General features: G+C 51.3%; 1 protein-coding gene and 1 long non-coding RNA gene across 2 annotated transcripts in view; one reads left to right on the top strand and one right to left on the bottom strand.

The window, feature by feature from the left end:
• Positions 1-18,672, top strand: part of LOC310920682 — a 241,096-nt gene that overhangs the window by 14,947 nt on the left and 207,477 nt on the right. The gene's annotated exons all lie outside the window — the stretch shown is intronic.
• Positions 6,223-7,155, bottom strand: LOC310920807 (olfactory receptor 14A16-like; the record flags this gene model as incomplete). The annotated part of the gene is made up of 1 exon (XM_083880862.1): positions 6,223-7,155. One exon carries the CDS (start codon positions 7,153-7,155, stop codon positions 6,223-6,225), a length of 933 nt encoding a protein of 310 aa, XP_083736988.1.

Here is an 18,672-nt window from a genome sequence, read left to right on the forward strand (position 1 = left end):
CAAATAAACTCATTGGAATGAGTAAGTGTCCCCCAGACCCTCCAGGATCCCCAGGTGTCCCCTCAGCGCCCACTCGGACCCTCAGAAACTGTTCCAAGATCCCCTGAATGCTCCAACCCCACAGATTCCCGTTACGGGCCCTTTTGGGAATTCATCTCGTACCATCCCCCGCGGCCTCGGAGCCCCTCATAACACAGTTCCATGCCTAAACCTCCTGCCGTGCCCGGCGCCCTAAAGAGCCCAGACAGAGCTCCCTAATTTCGCCCCCAAGTGCTCCCGAACCGTTTACGTCCCTCCCAATGACCTCAAGTCGCGGCTCGGACGCAGAAGTGTCCCCCAAGGGCCTTCCCGGACCCACAATCAACCCGTTCGAGCCACTTCTGGGACTACAGCTCCCAGCGTGCTCCGCGGTGAACGAAGAGCGCTCTTCCAGCCGTGACTCCAACTCCCGTCGTGCCCCGCGCCCCTTTGAGAGCCATTGAAGCTCCGCCTCAAACTCCCGTGATGCTCCGCGGCCCCGTTAAACCGTGTTCTACCCGCGCCTACAACTCCCATCATCCCCCGCGCCCCAGAGAGTCCCCTCAGAGCCCCCAAGTGCCCGCCCGGACCCCGAAGGGCCCCAGATTCCCCTCCCTGACCCCCAAGTGCTCCCCGGACCCAGAATTGTCCGACAGAATCCCTAAGTGCCCCTCCAAGTGCCCACCCGGCTCCCTCAGGTGTCCTCCAGACCCTCAAGTTCTCTCCAAATTCCCTTCCCCATACCCAAAACTGCCCTAAATGTGCCCCAGAGATGTCTCCATGAACCCCAAAGTGGCCTATTTTTCCCAAGCCGAGAAAATGATTAAAAAGATGCGAAAATTAGAAAAAAAAAAAATTTAAAAAAGGACTAGATAGCATGGAGAGAGAAATCAATAGCCAGTAGTGGCCAATTAAGAAATGAAAGGAATTCTGTTGCTTAGAACTAATAGCAAAATATTTTTTGCTTGCTAAACTGTATAGATTTTTTAGTATACGTATGAAAAATAGGTAATAAAAATGCAAAATGATATTATAAATAAGAAATATAATATTATAATTTTATTTATTATTTCAATTTTAATTATCAAGAAAAATTCACTCTTTTTTTAATGTGTTGGGATTTCAGTCCCAGGGTGGGCAGCGCCAGACATGGTGGCCTTGAGTGATGTGAAAAAAGGTCCACTTTTCGGTAAATTTTAAGAAATATGTTTAATAAAAAATTAAGACAATTAGGAGATAAAAAAACCCAAGTATGGCCGGCCGGATGACTTGGCATTCAGCCAAGTCTACACCTTGATATCTCAGAGACATTCTTTAAATACCCTTCCTATCACAAAAGTTTATGAATATTCATATAATTCCATAAACTAGTTTCCATATTCCAGGAACTGTTTTGCATGGTTCCTCCTTGGGTCCACCTTTTTAGAGCACACGTGTTTCATGGCTGTGTCTTCACTATCACCTCCAGCTTGGGCCTTGGTCCATACTTTCTCCAGGTGGTAGATGCTGATAGTTGGTGTATCAGTAGCAGAGTCTTCTTTACATGTTCACTAGATGTTATCCCGACCAAACAGACAGTTTAAGCATACTTACATAAACTACTAATACTATGCCTAATCTTCTTTTACTAATAGCAGAAATAAACCTATGTCCTCTATCCTTACCATAATGTTATTAATCATATAGCACACATCTTGCGAAAAGCCAATTTTATAATACACATTTATAACAGTGAAGAGCAGGTTGTCCAAAGAGCAGAGTCAGAACACAAGGGGCTCATTCTTCTCTGTGCTCAGACCTCCTAAAGAAACATTCATCATAAAGATCACTTGGGGAATGCTTCAGTTACCGCTTCAATGAACTGAAAATAATAAAAAAAAAAATGCCCTTGGTTACAAAGAAAAAATAAAAAATAATTTTAAAAAAACATATGATGACCTGTGAATTCTTCCTCCTTAACGGAACTCCAAACTGACTCCAAGCAGCTGCACAAGCCCAGGAGACATGAAGACAACTAAAGGGAGACAAAGAGCTCCTCAGAGCTTTCTATATTTTCATGAGCCCCATGCTGGATTTGGGGCTGAGTCCAGGAGCCCCAGGCACTGAGAGAAGGTTGAAGAAGCTGCTCAAGGAGTCAGAAGCAAAACCCCAAGTCCCTTGGAGCATCCCTGGGCCCCAGGGAGGGCAGGGAGTGCCAAAGGCTCCCCAGGGACTGGTGAGAGCAGATCCTTGAGGGCAGGATTGCAGGGAGGCCAAGGCTGTGAGCAGGGAACTGCAATGCTGAGCAAGGCCTGGGCTGCTTGGAGACAGCAGAAAGGCCAAGGGCTGAGCCCAGGGCTGGGACAGCAGGGCCTGTCCCTCGCGGGTGGCTCGGGGCTCTTGGTGGGGCACTGGGATGGCAGGGGCAGCAAGGACAAATGTCCTCAAGCTGCAAGCCCTGGCAGCCTCCTCAGGGAGGGGCCAGGCAGAAGCAAAGTGCAGGCCCTGAAAGGAAAGTTCCTCCTGTGGGGCCTCCAGAGGCGCTGCCAGAGCCCAGGGGACAAAGGCCTGGGTGCCTGTGGCCCTGCCAGCCCTGCCCAGCCCTTAGCCATGTGTCCTGCAGGCTGTGCCCCCTGTGCTGCTGCTGCTGTGCCCTGGCCGGCTGCACACGCCCATCTCGCTGTCCCCCCAGCATTTCTCAGCCCAGCATTTCTGTGCCCTCCCTGGGCTCCCTGCACCCAGCGCTGCCGGCTCCTGGCACACAGAGCCAGCCCATGGCCCAGCCTCACGCTGGGACACCTCCTGCACCAAAATTCTGCCCTGCCAGGGACTTTTCTTTTTCCTCAGCTCCAGCCTGAACCTTCCAAGCTGCACTTTGGGGAGGTTTCCTTCTCTTCCCACTGCCAAGGGAAGCTCTGTCTGCTGCTGTTCACAAACAGAGAAGGGCTGGAGGGAGATGTGGTGGTCAGAGGTACAATGACCATACAATTACTGAAGTTTTAAATATTCTTTGAAAGAAGGAGGGGCATTAACAAATCTTCTACACTGGACATAGAGAGAGAAGACTTTATCCTAATCAGGATGCGGATTTGGGTAGTGCCAAATCAAGTACTGATTTTTTTTAAGGAAAACAGCCTTTAAAAACAAACGGTGTCCAGGAAGCATGGACGCATGTCAAGAAGGAAATATTGAAGGAGAAGGAAAAGCCAAACTCTATGCCCAAATGTGAGGTGGCAGGGAAAATGAGTAGCCTGGCTGGGCATGGAGCTTTTGCAGGAATTCAGGGGAAGAAAAAATGGTGCATCACATTTGGAAAGAGGAGCAGGAAACTCAAGAAATGTTTAAGGGTATTGTTAGGTCATGCACAAAGAAAATTAGAGGTGAAAGCTCAATTAGAGCTTAACCAGGTGACATCTGTGAAGGATGATAAAAATTACTCTATAAATACATTAATGGAAAAGGAGGGGTATAGAGATCCTCCATTCTTTATTTGGGGGGACATGGTTACCAAAGATGAGGAAAAGCCTGAGGTACTTAACCCCTTCTTTGCCTCAGGTTTCAACAATCAGACAGGTTGTCCTCAGGACAAGTGCTCTCCTGAGCTGGTAGATGGGCACAGGGAGCAGAACAGCCCCCCTGGAATCCAGGAGGAAGCAGCTGCTGACCTGCTGAGCCACTCAGATGCTCACAGGTGTCTGTGGAACTACATGGGATCCCTCCTAGGGGGATGAGGGAGCTGGTGGATGAGCTCCCCAAGCTGCTCTCCAGCATTTCTCATCAGTCCTGGCTCCCCAGGGAGGTCCCAGAGGACTGGAGGGGCCAATGTGAGCCCATTCCCAAGAAGGGCTGGAAGGAGGATCTGGGGAACTCCAGGCCTGTCAGCCTGACCTGGGTGCCTGGAGAGGTTATGGAACAGATCACCTTGAGTGCCATCACAGGGCACCCACAGGATGGCCCAGGGATCAGACCCAGCCAGTGTGGATTTCAAGATCTGCATTGATGGTCTGGATGAGGGGATTGAGTCCACCATCAGCAGATTTGCAGGTGACACCAAGCTGGGTGTGAGTGTGGATCTGCTGGAGAGTAGGAGGGCTGTGCACAGGGCCCTGGACAGGCTGGATCCAGGGCCCAAATCCAGCCATGGGAGGTTGAACAAGACCAAGGGCCGGGTCCTGCCCTTTGGCCACAACAACCCCTGCAGTGCTCCAGGCTGGGGACAGAGTGGCTGGAGAGTGGCCAGGCAGAAAGGGAGCTGGGGCAGTGCTGGACAGCAGGCTGGACATGAGGCAGCAGTGTGCCCAGGTGGCCAAGAAGGCAAATGGCCCCTGGCCTGGATCAGGAATGGTGTGGCCAGCAGGAGCAGGGCAGTGATTCTTCCCCTGTGCCCAGCACTGTGGTTGGGCAGCACCTTGAGTGCTGTGTCCAGTTCTGGGTCCCCAAAGAAAGACACGGAGGGGCTGGAGCATGTTCAGAGAAGGGAGACAAGGCTGGTGAGGGGTCTGGAAAAATTATCCTGTGAGGAGCAACTAAGGGAGCTGGGGTCGTTTATCCAGGAGAAGAGGAGGCTTAGGGGAGACAAGGTGGTGTCAGGGCACACTTTGGACTTGATGATTTCCAATGTATTTTCCACTTTTGCTGATTGTGTGATTCTCTGAAACCACCCTTGAAGCAGTTGCAGGATGAGGCCTGGGCCTTCTCTTCAGAAAGTCCAGCAGCCCAGGTCCCTCAGCTTCTCCTCACAGCCCCAAAGCCCATCCTGTCAGTCCTGCAGAGCCTCTGCAGCTCCTCCTCATTGCCCAGAACAGGGAGCCCCACAGCCAGACACAGCAGCCCAGATGTGCCCCCTGGCCTGTGGTGCCTCTGGCAAGGGAACAGCACCAGGTACTGCAGGAGCCTGCAGACAATTCCTGAAGCACTTGGAGGATGATCCTGCTCTTTTAGGAACATTTCCATGGTGCAAATCTAGGAATTGAAATGGGGAGTGGGGCCAGAGAGGAAAGGGCAAACAGGGATGAACTGTTTGTTGGGGAGGGAACAGGGATGAGCAACAGGGAGAAATCTGGACCAGGAAAGAGGAAATAAGGCAAAGGTGAAACAAAGGAAATGTTCAGGACAGTTTTGGTGGTGGTTGTCAGGCCTGGCCCTGAGCAACAATGTCTGCAGTGGGACAGAAGACTCACAGCTCATGGGAAAAAAACTTTCTGTGTGACTTCAGAGGCCACAACAATCCTGAGTGGTTTCTCTCCCATCTCCGAGGCCTTCCTGGCCCCAGGGGCTGATGGCATTTGTGCTCCCTCAGGTTCATCTCCCCACACCAACACCATGGGGGTGCTCAGGCCTGCTCTGGGCACTGCAAACAGGGGGTCCTGAGCCAGTGCTGCCGTGTCTGTGCCTGCAAGGATCCTGCACCTGTGTGAGCTGGGGGAGAGGCCAGGGCTGCACAGGGGGGATGTTGTTGGCAGGTGCATGAGGACGCTCTGGGACGCTGCCCTGGGGTGTCCAGCGCAGTGGGGATGGATCAGCCCCTGCTCCGCTGCTCCTTCCCGTCTCCTCCCCAGGGACCTTGCAGAGCCCCAGCCATGCTGTTTGTCCCCAGCCTGCCCACGGCCTCCCTGGGGCTGCTCACGGGGCTTTTCTGTGCTGAGCATTGGCCTGGGCGTGTTCTGGAGAGAGCCTGGGCAAGGAGCCTGGAGCCCCCAGGCCCTGCCCTGAGGCGTCAGCGCTGCCCCAGCAGTGCCCATGGCCTGTCCCTGCTGCAGCCCCGGCACTGCCACCCCCAGCCCTGTGCCCGGCCCCGAGAGCCCTCAGGCCCTACAGCAACACCAGGGCCAGGAGGGCAGCGGGGCAGGGCCACGGGAGCAGCACTGGCAACACCAAGGGCTGCTGGTGCTGGGCACAGCTGCTGTGCCAGCCCTGATCTGCCCCCAGCTCTGCACACAGACATTGCTGCTGCAGCCCCAGAGAAGGGAACAAAAGGGGACTCTCTGTTGAAAACTTTGTTGGAAGATCCTTCTGTTCATTTAAAGCCACCTAGATCACAGCTCTTTATTGAAACGGTCTGTGGGTGGCAGTCAAAATGGAAAGGACCAAAATGAGAAAGGGCACAAAGACTATTCTTTGTAGCCAGTATTAAAAACTAAAAGGGAAAAAAACCTCACAAGCAATGCAACAAGAACAATCAAAGATGACTTTTATTACAAGTGATTGGCAGAAATTGCAACCAATTTAATGTTTCTGAAATTGTCCAGTGATCAGTGTCCACACTGCAGCCTTGAGCTCCTGGTTCCTCAGGCTGTAGATCAGGGGGTTCAGGGCTGGAGGCACCACTGAGTACAGAACTGACAGGGCCAGATCCAGGGATGGGGAGGAGATGGAGAGGGGCTTCAGGTAGGCAAACAAGCCAGTGCTGAGGAACAGGGAGACCACGGCCAGGTGAGGGAGGCAGGTGGAAAAGGCTTTGTGCCGTCCCTGCTCAGAGGGGATCCTCAGTACAGCCCTGAAGATCTGCACATAGGAGAAAACAATGAACACAAAACAGCCAAATGATAAAAAGGCACTAACAGCAAGAAGGCCAAGTTCCCTGAGGTAGGATTGGGAGCAGGAGAGCTTGAGGATCTGTGGCATTTCACAGAAGAACTGGCCCATGGCATTGCCATGGCACAGGGGCAGGGAAAATGTATTGGCTGTGTGCAGCAGGGCAGTGAGAAAGGCACTGGCCCAGGCAGCTGCTGCCATGTGGGCACAAGCTCTGCTGCCCAGGAGGGTCCCGTAGTGCAGGGGTTTGCAGGTGGACACGTAGCGGTCGTAGCACATGATGGTCAGCAGGGCAAGCTCTGACCCCAGGAAAAAGGCAAGCAAAAAGACCTGTGCAGCACATCCTGTGTAGGAGATGTTCCTGGTGTCCCAGAGGGAGTTGTGCATGGCTTTGGGGACAGTGGTGAGGATGGAGCCCAGGTCGGTGAGGGCCAGGTGGAGCAGGAAGAAGAACATGGGGCTGTGCAGGTGGTGGCCACAGGCCACGGCGCTGATGACGAGGCCGTTGCCCAGGAGGACAGCCAGGGAGATGCCCAGGAAGAGGCAGAAGTGCAGGAGCTGCATCTGCCTCGTGTCTGCCAGTGCCAGCAGGAGGAAGTGGCTGATGGAGCTGCTGTTGGACATTGCTTCACACAGGGCATGGTGGGCTGTTGAAAGAGGACATTGACTTGGAGCTTGGAGAGATTTTCATGAGGCAATCCTATGCTCTTTCATTAGGAATCCCCGCAAAATTGCTTGATTTTTTGAAGAGAAATTCACCTAACATTTTTAATTTTGAGGGTTTTTTTGTGCTGCTGAATTACTGCCTCATCTTCAGCATTTCCCTCAGCCTGAACACTGTAGAGCCCAGAAGAAAAACACAGTCTGGTGTGACAGTTCAGTCAGACCTGATGATCCAACACAGCTTTCCTTTGCTCATTTCACCTCCCTCTAGTTCACAATGGACACACTTTAAAAATACTTGGAAAAAAATATGGACTTTTTGAAAGCTACAGTTTCAAAGTTAATTCCACTTAACCCTTGTTTCTTTCCCTGTGCCCCTGGACAGGGGCAGATACCAAAGGGTTGTTCTGGCTCTCTGCTGTCTGAGGTTTGCCTACTGGGAGCTGTTTCCCTCCATCTAAACCTTGTCCCTGCCAGTGCTCTCAGAGCCCAGCCCAGCCCTGGGGGCTCAGCTCTGCCCTGCACACCCCTCCCAGTACAAGCCACTGCCCAGGGGCATCTCCCTGGCACCAGGGCCTTAGGGGCAGCTCAGAAAAACAGAGATGCTGCAAGCCAAGGTGCTGCTGGTGCTGTCTGTAGGCAGAGGAGGGTGAGGAGGCACTTTCTGAGGGAGATCTGAGGCAGATCTGCTGATCCCCAGGGTGACAGTGCAGGAGTTTCAGAGACACAGACAACCCTGACAGCCCCTTTCCCTTTCCTTTAGGAGAAAGCTGAGAGCAGCCCTGGCCATGCAGCACCATCTCCACAGCAGGAGGAATCTGCCCTGATGGGGGTCACTCCTTCCACCTCCAACTTCTCCCCACAGTCCATGGGGAGCTCCCAGGCAGGCTGAGAGCTGCCCCTGGCAGGTGGCAGATCCCCTGGCCTGGCCAAGAGCCCTCAGGGCTGCAGCACCTGCTCTGCACCACAGCCCTGGGCAGCCCTGGCTGCAGCCCCAGCCTCAGCCCCTGCAGCCGTCCCTGGCAGCAGGAGCCGTCCTGCCCTGTCCCTCTGACGGTGCCCAGGGCAGCCCCGCTCTGGAGCACATCCTCCCCCAAAGCAGAAAGGGCAGCAGAGCCATCCTTACAGTGCTGTAAGTCCTGTCCTGGGTCAGCTTTAGGAGATCCCTGCAGCCATTGACTTACTGTGTCAGAAGGGGTGAAGATTTCTCCATGAAGGAGCTGAGAATTGTCCTTCCAGTTGCCTTGAGCCTCCGTCTGCTGCATCACGGCTCTGAGGTACCTGCAGGCAGTGCCCTCAGCCCTGCTGGGCTGGGAGAGGAGCTGTTCCTCTGAAGAAGGGCCTTCTTGTAGCTCTTCTTGGTGTCCAGGAGCTGCCTCTGTGCCAGGAGCCCAGCCCAGCTCCGCAGCACAGGAAAAGCACAAGGACTTTAATGAGCCTCTTGGGGGTTTGGTGTTGTTTACAGTGTTATCAATCCCTTAGAGGGTCTTCAAAAAACTTCTTATGGACTTTACAGCAAATTGAAACTCCAAAGTTTCATGAAGTTTTAATGGGTCCCACTGAGAGACACAACTGACAAAGTGTCCCCAGGTTCCAGTTAGAGCAGAACACTGCAGGCAGTGATGACAGGAGAGGACAAACAAGGCAAAGGTGTCTCTGATGCTGAGCAAACCCGGATGTGTTTCAGGAATGCCAAGGGCCAAGGCCTGAGCCCCAGCCCCTGCCAGGGCACATCCTGTCCCTCCCTCAGTGCTCAGGGCTCTTCCCAGGCCACTGGGATGTGGGGATGTGCAATGCCAAGGGCAGCACCATGGGGCAGCCCCTGCCAGGCTGCTGAGCAGGGCCAAGGAGGCAATGAGGCCCCAGGGCTGCAAGGGTCACTTATCTCCTGCTCATGGCTCAGGCCCAGGCCCAGCAGCCATGGCCCAAGTGCTGCAGGAGTTGGCTGTGTCAGGGCCTTGCAGCTGCTGCCCATCCCTGTGCCCTGTGCAGCCCAGGCTGTCCTACGGTGTCCATGCCCTGCCCTCTGTCCCTGCAGGCTGTCGTCATCCCCCGGCTGCCCCAGCTGGCTGGGCCCTTCCTTTGCTGACAGCTCTGCCTCCTGCCTGCCTCTGCCTGGCCACACAGAGCCTTGGGCTGCTCCAGACTCCTTCTGGGGGATGTGTTGCACCACAGTTCTGCCTTGGCAGAGAAATTATTTTCCCTTTTTTTTCTCAAGCTGGGCCTTCCTAGGTGCCCTTGGCATTCATTTTTTTCTTTTCTTGCTCGTCTCTACTATGCCAAAAGGATTCACCATCTCTAACACCACCCTTCAATCCCTCCCAGGGCTTTCTTTTGCTGTCCTCAGTCTCCACTCCTGTGAGCACTGAGCTTCTTTGCCCCTCTATTGTGGTCATGTGGTTGAGGCTTACAAACCCCATCTTGAGAGATCTCTGGGCCCTTTTAAAGTTGTTGAGAAATTAAAACATTCTGCTCATAGTTTAGGAAAATCACCAGAGGCCAAGACCAGACAGGCCTGTTTGTAATAGCAACTTTTGCTTGGGAAGAATCCTTGGGTAGACAGAATTCTGGACATAGAATCCCAATTTTGGCCATCGACACCTAGATGATAAAGGCAGTTTTAATCTACTGGAAGGAAAGCACTGAGCCCCAGTGTTTGGTGGTAGATGAGAGACAGCCCTTGGGAGGCCAAGATGAGCCAGACTTGTCTCTCCTGGCAGCTTTTGGCCAGAAGCAACCCATGGATATAGGGAACTAATTAGGGGTTATGAATTTCAGCCATGGGCACTTGGAAATAGGGATGGTTCTTTTCCAGAGGAAGGAAAGCACAGAGCCCCCAGTGCTCCAGGGGCTGATGAGAGGCAGCCCTCAGCATTCCAAGATCAGCTGGACCTGTCAGGTGGCCCCTCGGAAGGCAAGGCAGCCAGATCTGTTCCATGTTCCCTTGGTTCCATGAGGCCCCAGAGTGTCACAGTGTTCTCCTTGCTTCTGAGGTGTCACAATGGCCCCTTTGCTTCCATGAGGCCCAGCAGGGTCACAATGGCCCTTTGGTTCTGTGGGGCCCTGCAGTGTCACCATGGTCTCCATGATTCCAGGGGAATGCCACAATGGTCTCCATGGATCCACAGTGCCCTGCAGGATCACAATGGCCCTTTGGTTCCACGAGGCCCTGGAATGCAACAATGGGCTCTTGGTTCCACAAGGCCCTGCTGCTTCCCACTGGCCCCTTGGGACCGTGCAGCCCAGCAGTGCCACAGTGATCCCCTTGGTTCCATGAGTCCCTGAGGTGTCCCAATGGCCCCTGGGATCCATCATACCCTGCAGTGTGACCATGGCCCCTTGGTTCCACAGAGTCACAATGGTCTCCATAGGGAGGAACCAACCAAGCCCCCGTGTCACAGGGGCAGATGAGGGGCAGTCACCAGAGGCCAAGGGCAGCCAGATTAGATGGTGCTGGCAGATTTCGTCTGGGAGCAATTCCTGTATATAGGGAATTTTAGAGGCAGAATACCAATTTTGGACATTAACACCTGGAGGAGAAGCACAGTTCTTTTCCATAGGAAGGAAAGCATGGAACACCAATGTTTCAGGGGCAGATGAAAGGTGTACACCAGAAGCCAAGGCCAGCCAGACCTCTCTGTCATGGTAGATTTTGTTTGAAAGCAACCCTTGGATATGAGGAACTTTGGAGGTGGAATTCCACATTTGGCCATTTCCGCATTGATAAGTAGGATGGTCCTTTTCCACTGGAAGGAAAGCAAAGAGCCCAAGTGTTTCAAAGGCAGAAGAGGAGCGAGGTGGATCCTGGGAAGCCACGACAGCCAGACCTGTTTGTCCTGGCAGCTTTTGCCTGGGAGGAATTCTTGGACATACAGAATTTGAGAAGTGGAATCTCAATTTTGACCATGGACACTGTGACAAGAAGGAGAGTTCTTTTCCACTGGAAGGAAAGCACTGAGCCCCAGCGTTTCAAAAGCAGGTGAGAGGCAGCCCCTGAGAGGCCAAGGGCAGCCAGACCTGTCTGTCCTGGCAGCTTTCACTTGGGAGTTATCCCTGGATGTATGAAGTATTGGAAGCAGAATCTCAATTTGGACCATGGGTGACTGGCAAGGAAGGAGAGTTCTTTTCCTTAGGAAGGAAAGCACAGAGCCCCAGTATTTCAAAGGCAGATGAGAGCCAGCCCTTTGGAAGCCAAGGCCAGCCAGACATGTCTCTCCTGGCAGCTTTGGTATGGGAACTGTCCTTGGATGTAGGGAATTTTGGCGGTGGATTGCCAACTTTAGCCATGGGCACCTGGACATGAAAGGTGTTTTTTTCCTGTAGGAAAGAGAAGCACATGATCCCAGTATTTCAAAGGCAGATGAGAGGTGGACCCCGGGTGGCTAAACCAGCCAGGTCTATCTCTCCTGGCAGATACCATCTGGGAACAATCTTTCCATAAAAGGAAATTTGGAGGAGGAAGCCTTTTTTTGGCTATGGGCCAGTAGAGGAGAAAGACAGTTCTTTCCCACAGGAAGGAGAGCACAGAGCCCCAGGGCTTCAAGGGCAGATGAGCAGCAGCCCTCACCATGCCAGGCTCAGCCAGACCTGTCCAGCAGCCCCCATGAGGCCAAACCAGCCAGGCCTGTTCCATGTTCCCTTGGCTCCCTGGGGCCCCTGAGTTTCACAATGGTCCCCTTGATTCCATGAGGCCCCACAGTGTCCCCATGGCCCCTTGGTTCTGTGAGGTTCTGTACTGTCAGCAATGCTCTCCTTGGTTCTGCAGTGTCACAGTGGCCACACAAAGGCCCAGGGGCTTAAAAGATGGAGCATGAGCTCAGCTCATGGTGTGGTCCCTCCTTCTCCTGGGGTTTGTGTCTCACCCACGCTGGCTCCATGGAGTTGGTAGCTATATGTGTGTCTTTCTTTATCTCTTCTGTCTTTCTGTCTCTCTCTTTTTTTTTTTTTTTTCTCCTTCTAATCCTTTTTACCTGGAATGTTTTTGAGGAACTTAACATTTTAAGGGTTAAAGTTTCCAGGTCCAATGGGCTAATGTAATGAAGCTACTGCTATGGCAAAGAGATTTATGTTGAATTGGATGTTTAATTAAATGCTTTGCCAAAGTTCCTTGATTTCCTGGTTTTTGCCTCTAATGTTTTTTGTCATTTTGACCTCTCAGCTCAGTTGGTTAAAGCATGGTGCTGATATCACTGAGGTTGTGGGTTCAGTCCCTCTATGGGCCATTCACTTCAGAGTTGGATTTGATGATCCTTGAGGGTCCCTTGCAACTAAGAATATTCTGTGCATCTGTTCATCCTGGGAATATCTGGTTGGCATTTCTCCTGTGCACCAAACTTGAGTAAAGGATCCTTTGGTTACCCCCATTATTTCAGTATTCTGGGGTGTTACAGCCCCACAGGCTGGCAATGAGCTCTTGTTTCCATGAGGCCCTGCTGTGTCACACTGGCCCTTGGTTCCATGAGGATCTGGAGTGTCACACATCTTGAGGACATTTGTCCTTGCTGCCCCTGCCATCCCAGTGCCCCACAAAGAGCCCCGAGCCACCCGCGAGGGACAGGCCCTGCTGTCCCAGCCCTGGGCTCAGCCCTTGGCCTTTCTGCTGTCTCCAACCAGCCCAGGCCTTGCTCAGCATTGCAGTTCCCTGCTCACAGCCTTGGCCTCCCTGCAATCCTGCCCTCAAGGATCTGCTCTCACAAGTCCCTGGGGAGCCTTTGGCACTCCCTGCCCTCACGGGGGCCCAGGGATGCTCCAAGGGACTTGGACTTTTGCTTCTGACTCCTTGAGCAGCTTCTTCAACCTTCTCTCAGTGCCTGGGGCTCCTGGACTCAGCCTCAAATCCAGTGTGGGCTTCATGAAAATACAGAAAGCCCAGAGGAGGTCCTTGTCCTCCTTCAATTGTCTTCATCACCAGGGCTTGTGCAGCTGATTGAAGTCAGTTTGGAGTTCTCTTTCAGAGGAAGATTTCAAAGTGCACCTCATGACTTTTTCTTTTTTTAATCAAGCGTTTCTTTATTATCCAGTACAGAGGTGATTTCCCAAGTGATCTTGATGCTGAATGTCTCCTTAGGAGGTCTGGGCACACAGAAGAATGAGCCCCTTGCAGGCTGACCCTGTTTGGACAACCTGCTCCTCACCCCAACCTCACCATGTCTGACATTGCCCACCTGGGACTGACATCCCTGTGCCTGCATCAGAACCTTGTCCCCTGAGCTCTCAGCTGGGTGTCCCAGCCCATTGCACCATGTGCCACCTGCTCTCCTCAGGGCTCTGCTTGCACACAGGCCCAGGAGAAGTTTTCCTGTTTGTGAGGAAAGAATGGAAAGGGCTGAGCATGTTTCCTGCACAACAAACCCCACTCAAGAACCACATGCTCAGTACAGGCTGCCTGGAATGATGTCACCTTTCTACAAGGGACAGTGTGACCACAAATGATCTCTGTAAGCAGAATTCTCTGAGTCTTTCAGCTCAATTCTCTGTGCCTGTCCTGGATCTCTGTTGCAGATGGAAGCTGCTGGTGCCATCTTCACCTTTAACTCCTCGTTTGAATGGTGGCAGATGTTCCCAGGTGTGTAAAGGAAGCTTTGATCAGTGTTTCTGCAAAGCTTTTGTGTTCCTCATGGAACCAAGGAGACCGTTGAGACACTGCAAGGCCTTGTGTAACCAAGGGTCCATTGTGACACAGCAGGGGCTCATGGAATCAAGGAGACAATTGTGACAGTACAGAACCTCAGAGAAACAAGTCTCCATTGTGGCAATCATGGAATCAAGGAGACATTTGTGACACAGTGAGGCCACGTGGAACCAATGGTCCATTGTCACACTGCAGATTCAAGAAGAACATGGTGACACCAGGGAACCTCATGGAACCAAGGGTCCTCTGTGGCACAGCAGGGCCTCCTTGGAACCCAGGGGACCATTGTGACACAGCAGGGCCCAATGGAACCATGGAGACCATTGTGACACTAAGGAAACTCATGGAACCACGGTGACCATTGGGATGCTATGGAACCTCAGAGATCCAAGGGTCCATTGGGACATTGTGGTGCCTCATGGAATCAAACATTGTGAAACTTGGAGGCCTAATGGAACAAGGGTTTCTATTGTGACACTGCAGAACCTCATGGAATCAAGGTGACCGTGTTACACTCCAGAAGCTCATGGAACCAAGGGGCTGTGGTGACACAGCAGGGCTACATGGAACCAAGGAGACCAGTGACATTTAGGAACCTGTTGGAGGTTGGGTTTTCCTTTCCTTTTCTTTCCTTTTTCTTTTCTTTTCACCTGTGGAATTTTTTCCCATTGAGTTGCTAAGACACATGCAGTGATGGCTGGGTGCTTTAGACAGGGGGAGATGGCCAGGCCTCAGAGAAGGAGGGTGTCTGGTGTCACCCCTCTGGTTTTTGGGAGTTTCTCTCAGAGGGACAGACATACCACAGGTAGAGAGGCAGGTAAAGGACGAGGCTGGGAAAGTTGAGGGTTCTCACTCACTCTCGGCTTTGGGAAGAGGAAGATCAAGCTGCTTCTTGGGGAAAGGAATTTCACCCCCACTGCTACAACCCAGCTGGGAGCTGCCTTTCTCCTGCTGCTGGGCCCTGCAACCCCTGCCCTGCTGGGACGTCCCGCAGTCCCAGCGATCGCCGCAGAGTGTCTGATACATCTCGTCCAGCGCCCCAGGATTTCTGCTCATCCCTGCCGTTGCAGCCTGCTGCTCCCCAGAGTCCTGCCAGGGCCCTGGGATCAGCAGCCCCAGGGGTTTGTGCAGCGAGGCCTCTCTTCCATCCCTCCCGGCTGGGACAAAGCCGCCATTCCCGCGCGCTCCCTGAGCCCGCGCCACAGCGCCCCCTGCAGCCGCGGGGGAATCATCGCACCTGCCCCGCCCACCGGGAGTCACCAGCGCCCCTGCTGGCTGTGACCGGAACTGCACCAAAGGGGAAACTGCCCGCGGCCGAGAAGGGCTCACTGGGGACCTGAGTCTGTTTGTTGTTAATGCCACAGTTATTGTTGTTTGCTTGCCTTGTTAGACATGTTAGTAAAGAACTGTTGATCCTATTCTCATATCTTTTTGCCTGAGACCCCCCTAATTTCACAATTATAATGATTCAGAGGTAGGTGGTTTACATTCCGCATTCCAAGGGAGGCTCCTGCCTTCCCTAGCAGACACCTGTCTTTCAAACCAAGGCTGAATCTCATGGAACCAAGGGGTCATGATGACACTACAGGAACAAGGAGGCCATTGTTGACCCTATGGAAGCTGACAGAACCAAGCAGCCATTGTGACACTTAAGGGGACTCATTGAACCAGGGAGACACTGGTGACACTACAGAACCTCATGGAACTAGGGGTTTATTGTGACACTCTGGGGTCCCATGGAACCAACTGTCCATTGTGACACTGTGAATGGAAGGAGTTAATGGTGGCACGTCAGAAGCCCATGGATCCAAGGGTCCATTGTGACACAGCAAGAGCTTGCGGAACCAAAGAGACCATTGTGACACTATGGAAGCTCATGGATGCAAGGAGCCATTGTGACACAGGATGGCCACATAAAGACAAAGGGCCACTGAGACACTGTCGCCTTGATGGAAAAAAGGACATGGGTGATATCACTCTAATTAGGAATGGTGGTAGAAATGACACATAGACTCTCAGGCTTGTTAGCAAGTGAGAGCGATCTTTACTCTTTGAAATCCTCTTTTATAGACAGTTCTGAAGGAATAAAGCTTCATTGGACAGCAAACCAACACATTATCATCATTGGACAGTTAGGAAAAACACCCGTCAATCATTTCTTGCAAATAAACAATAGGGAGAAAACAACACCTGCAAGGGTGGTTTTACTTTCTCTAAGGACTGTTTCAATTCCTCCTTACAATTTCTCATGCCACAATTTCTCAGGCCAGTGTGAGAAATTTGTGTGACTTAGTTTCACACAGACACTGTGCTGCTGCCTAATTTCTCACATTCAGCATCTACAGGGTGATAGTACAGATACTCAAGGAAACTGTGGGACATTGTGACACTTTAGAGCCTCATGGAACCAAGGAGACCACTGGGACACTGAGGAACCTTACGTAACCAAGGAACTCTTTTCAAACTGTGGAACCAAGGAGACCATTGCTGGCAGCCCAAAACCTCATGGAACCAAGGATCCAGTGTTATGCAGCGAGACCTCATTGAACCAAGGGCCATGATGGTACTGTGGGGTCCCATGGAACCAAATATTCATTGTGACACAATGGGGCTGCTTGTAACCAATTGTCCATTGAGATGCTCTGGATCCCAGAGACCATGGTAACACTATGGAAGTTCATGGAACAAAGGGGCTGCTGGAACACACTACGGCCCTGTGGAACCAAGGAGAGCATTGTGGCAGTGCAGAAACAAGGAGGCCTTTTTGATGGTATGGATCCTAATGGAACCAAGGGTCCATTGTTATACAGCAGGGCCTTATGGAACCAAGGGGCCATTGTGAAACTGTGGATGTTGTGAATGGAGAGAGAGAGCTTAGACAAGTCCTGCCTTTGACTCAGATTTTTGGCAGTAGCTCTGTTTGGAGCAGCCTGCACCCCAGTTTGCTCCCAGTCTCAAGTTCTTAATAATGGCAGATTAGGTCTATGACCAAATGAAATATTTATTTGACAAAAATTTAACAGACTACATAATATACAGGAATAAAAGAGAAAGAACTATTAGTAGACTAAAGGTACTCATATTACAGCTAACAAAGAAATAGTATAGATTAGGATTCAATGTAACTTAGCATCAAGTTGGTGTTGGGGTAAGCATAGAATTCTTCTCTCAATTCCCTGAGAAAGTATCCATAGGGCTTCCATCTGAGCTTCTGGGAGAAGTCTCTGCACATTTCTAAAGTGTGTTTAGGAGGCTTCTACCTCCATGGAAAATGGTGTAGCTTTTATAGCTGTAAAAGTAGTGCCTTTTCAGTCAGAAATCTCTGGCTTATCCCCTTATCTATTCTCACACCCTGTTGTTTACTGGGAGTTCTACTCCTAGCACCAGAGGAAGAAACAACTCCCTAGCTCATAACAACTAACTGGCCAAGGCTATCTCATCACTTCACATGGGGGAGAGAATGTCTGGAGCTGTCACACCAGCTGCAGATAAGCTCTTCTGTAGTAGGGGGGATGTCCTGCCACAGGGAAGCATAATGGAGTCAAGGACACCATTGGTACTGAGATCCACTTTAACTTTTAAACACAGTTTTGAGCATTTGAAAGCAGGTGTTCCTTATTACAGCATGCTGGTCACTTGGGCAATCCTTTCATCATTCGAGTGCACTGAGCATCGAACGAACAGAGTTTTTATTGCACATACTGATTACATATTCATGAGCTATCCCCACTTCCTTTGACTTTATTTGACATAGTTGCACCCCTTATCACAAGTCCTTACATGGTTCTTTGAGCTCTGTCTTCAATGTCCAGTGTCCTTTTTAGGTGGCTGTTTCTTGACCCGCACTTTTGAGTGAAGGCAATATCCTTGTTTTGCATGACTTCTGTTTAGTCAGCCTTGCAGAGCTGAGCTGGCATCCTGCTTGCGCTTTGAATGACTTCTGTTTGCTGGAGTTACATCCTTTATCTGTTTCTCCAAGGCTGTGCTGTTCTGTTCCATTATGTGACAGTTGTAGGTAGGGTGACAGAAATCGTGACTCAAGTCCTCATCATCATTAGACAAAACAGCCAGTTTATTATTTAAAACCTTCTTATATAGAGAGTTCAAAACTGTCAGCTCTAGACACTGGTTGGTTTGAGTCTTAGCCCCACTCAGCTCCTTGATCAGTGATATATCTCTGCTCTCTGGACTGACCATGACTGGCTGAGGTCTCTGCACGAGCTCTCTTATTCACCTGGGGACTTCTAGAACAACCCAGGCCAGCTGAACTGTGAACCCAGGGATACCACTAATAATAGAGGGTTGGACGAAAGCAACACAGGTCCCCACAGTGGTTACCACTGTGTTCTTCCTTTATTTCATGCAGAATCGTGGCTTATATACATTTCTACATAGTTTACACATTCAATAGATTTTCATTCGCACACAACAGAGGAAAGAATGCAAACGCACAATATTTGGTTTACTTTTAAGGTGGCTAACACGTGCCTATTAATAACTCTATTCAGTGACCTTCAACACCCCATTATTTTTCCCTGACACCTTAATATCTAATTCTAACTGCGCCACAACTTTACTAAGTAGTTTTATCTGCATCACAGGTTTCAAGCCCTTAACAAGGCCTCAGCAATGCCTCAGGTCAGGCCTCAGCTAGGGTAATCCAAGATCTAGATATAAATCATGTCCTCCTTTCTTGAGGAAATTCGTAAAAAATCCCCCTTTTTCTTTTTGAACTACCCAGACGGAGTCAAAGACGCAACTAATTGCATTTTGCACACACTTTAACAGACAGGGCACAACTATTAATATGACTGTAATAACAATGAAAAGAAAGATTCCAAAATGGA

Source organism: Zosterops lateralis (assembly GCF_965231275.1).
Source record: "Zosterops lateralis genome assembly, chromosome: 31".
Lineage (NCBI taxonomy): Eukaryota > Metazoa > Chordata > Aves > Passeriformes > Zosteropidae > Zosterops > Zosterops lateralis.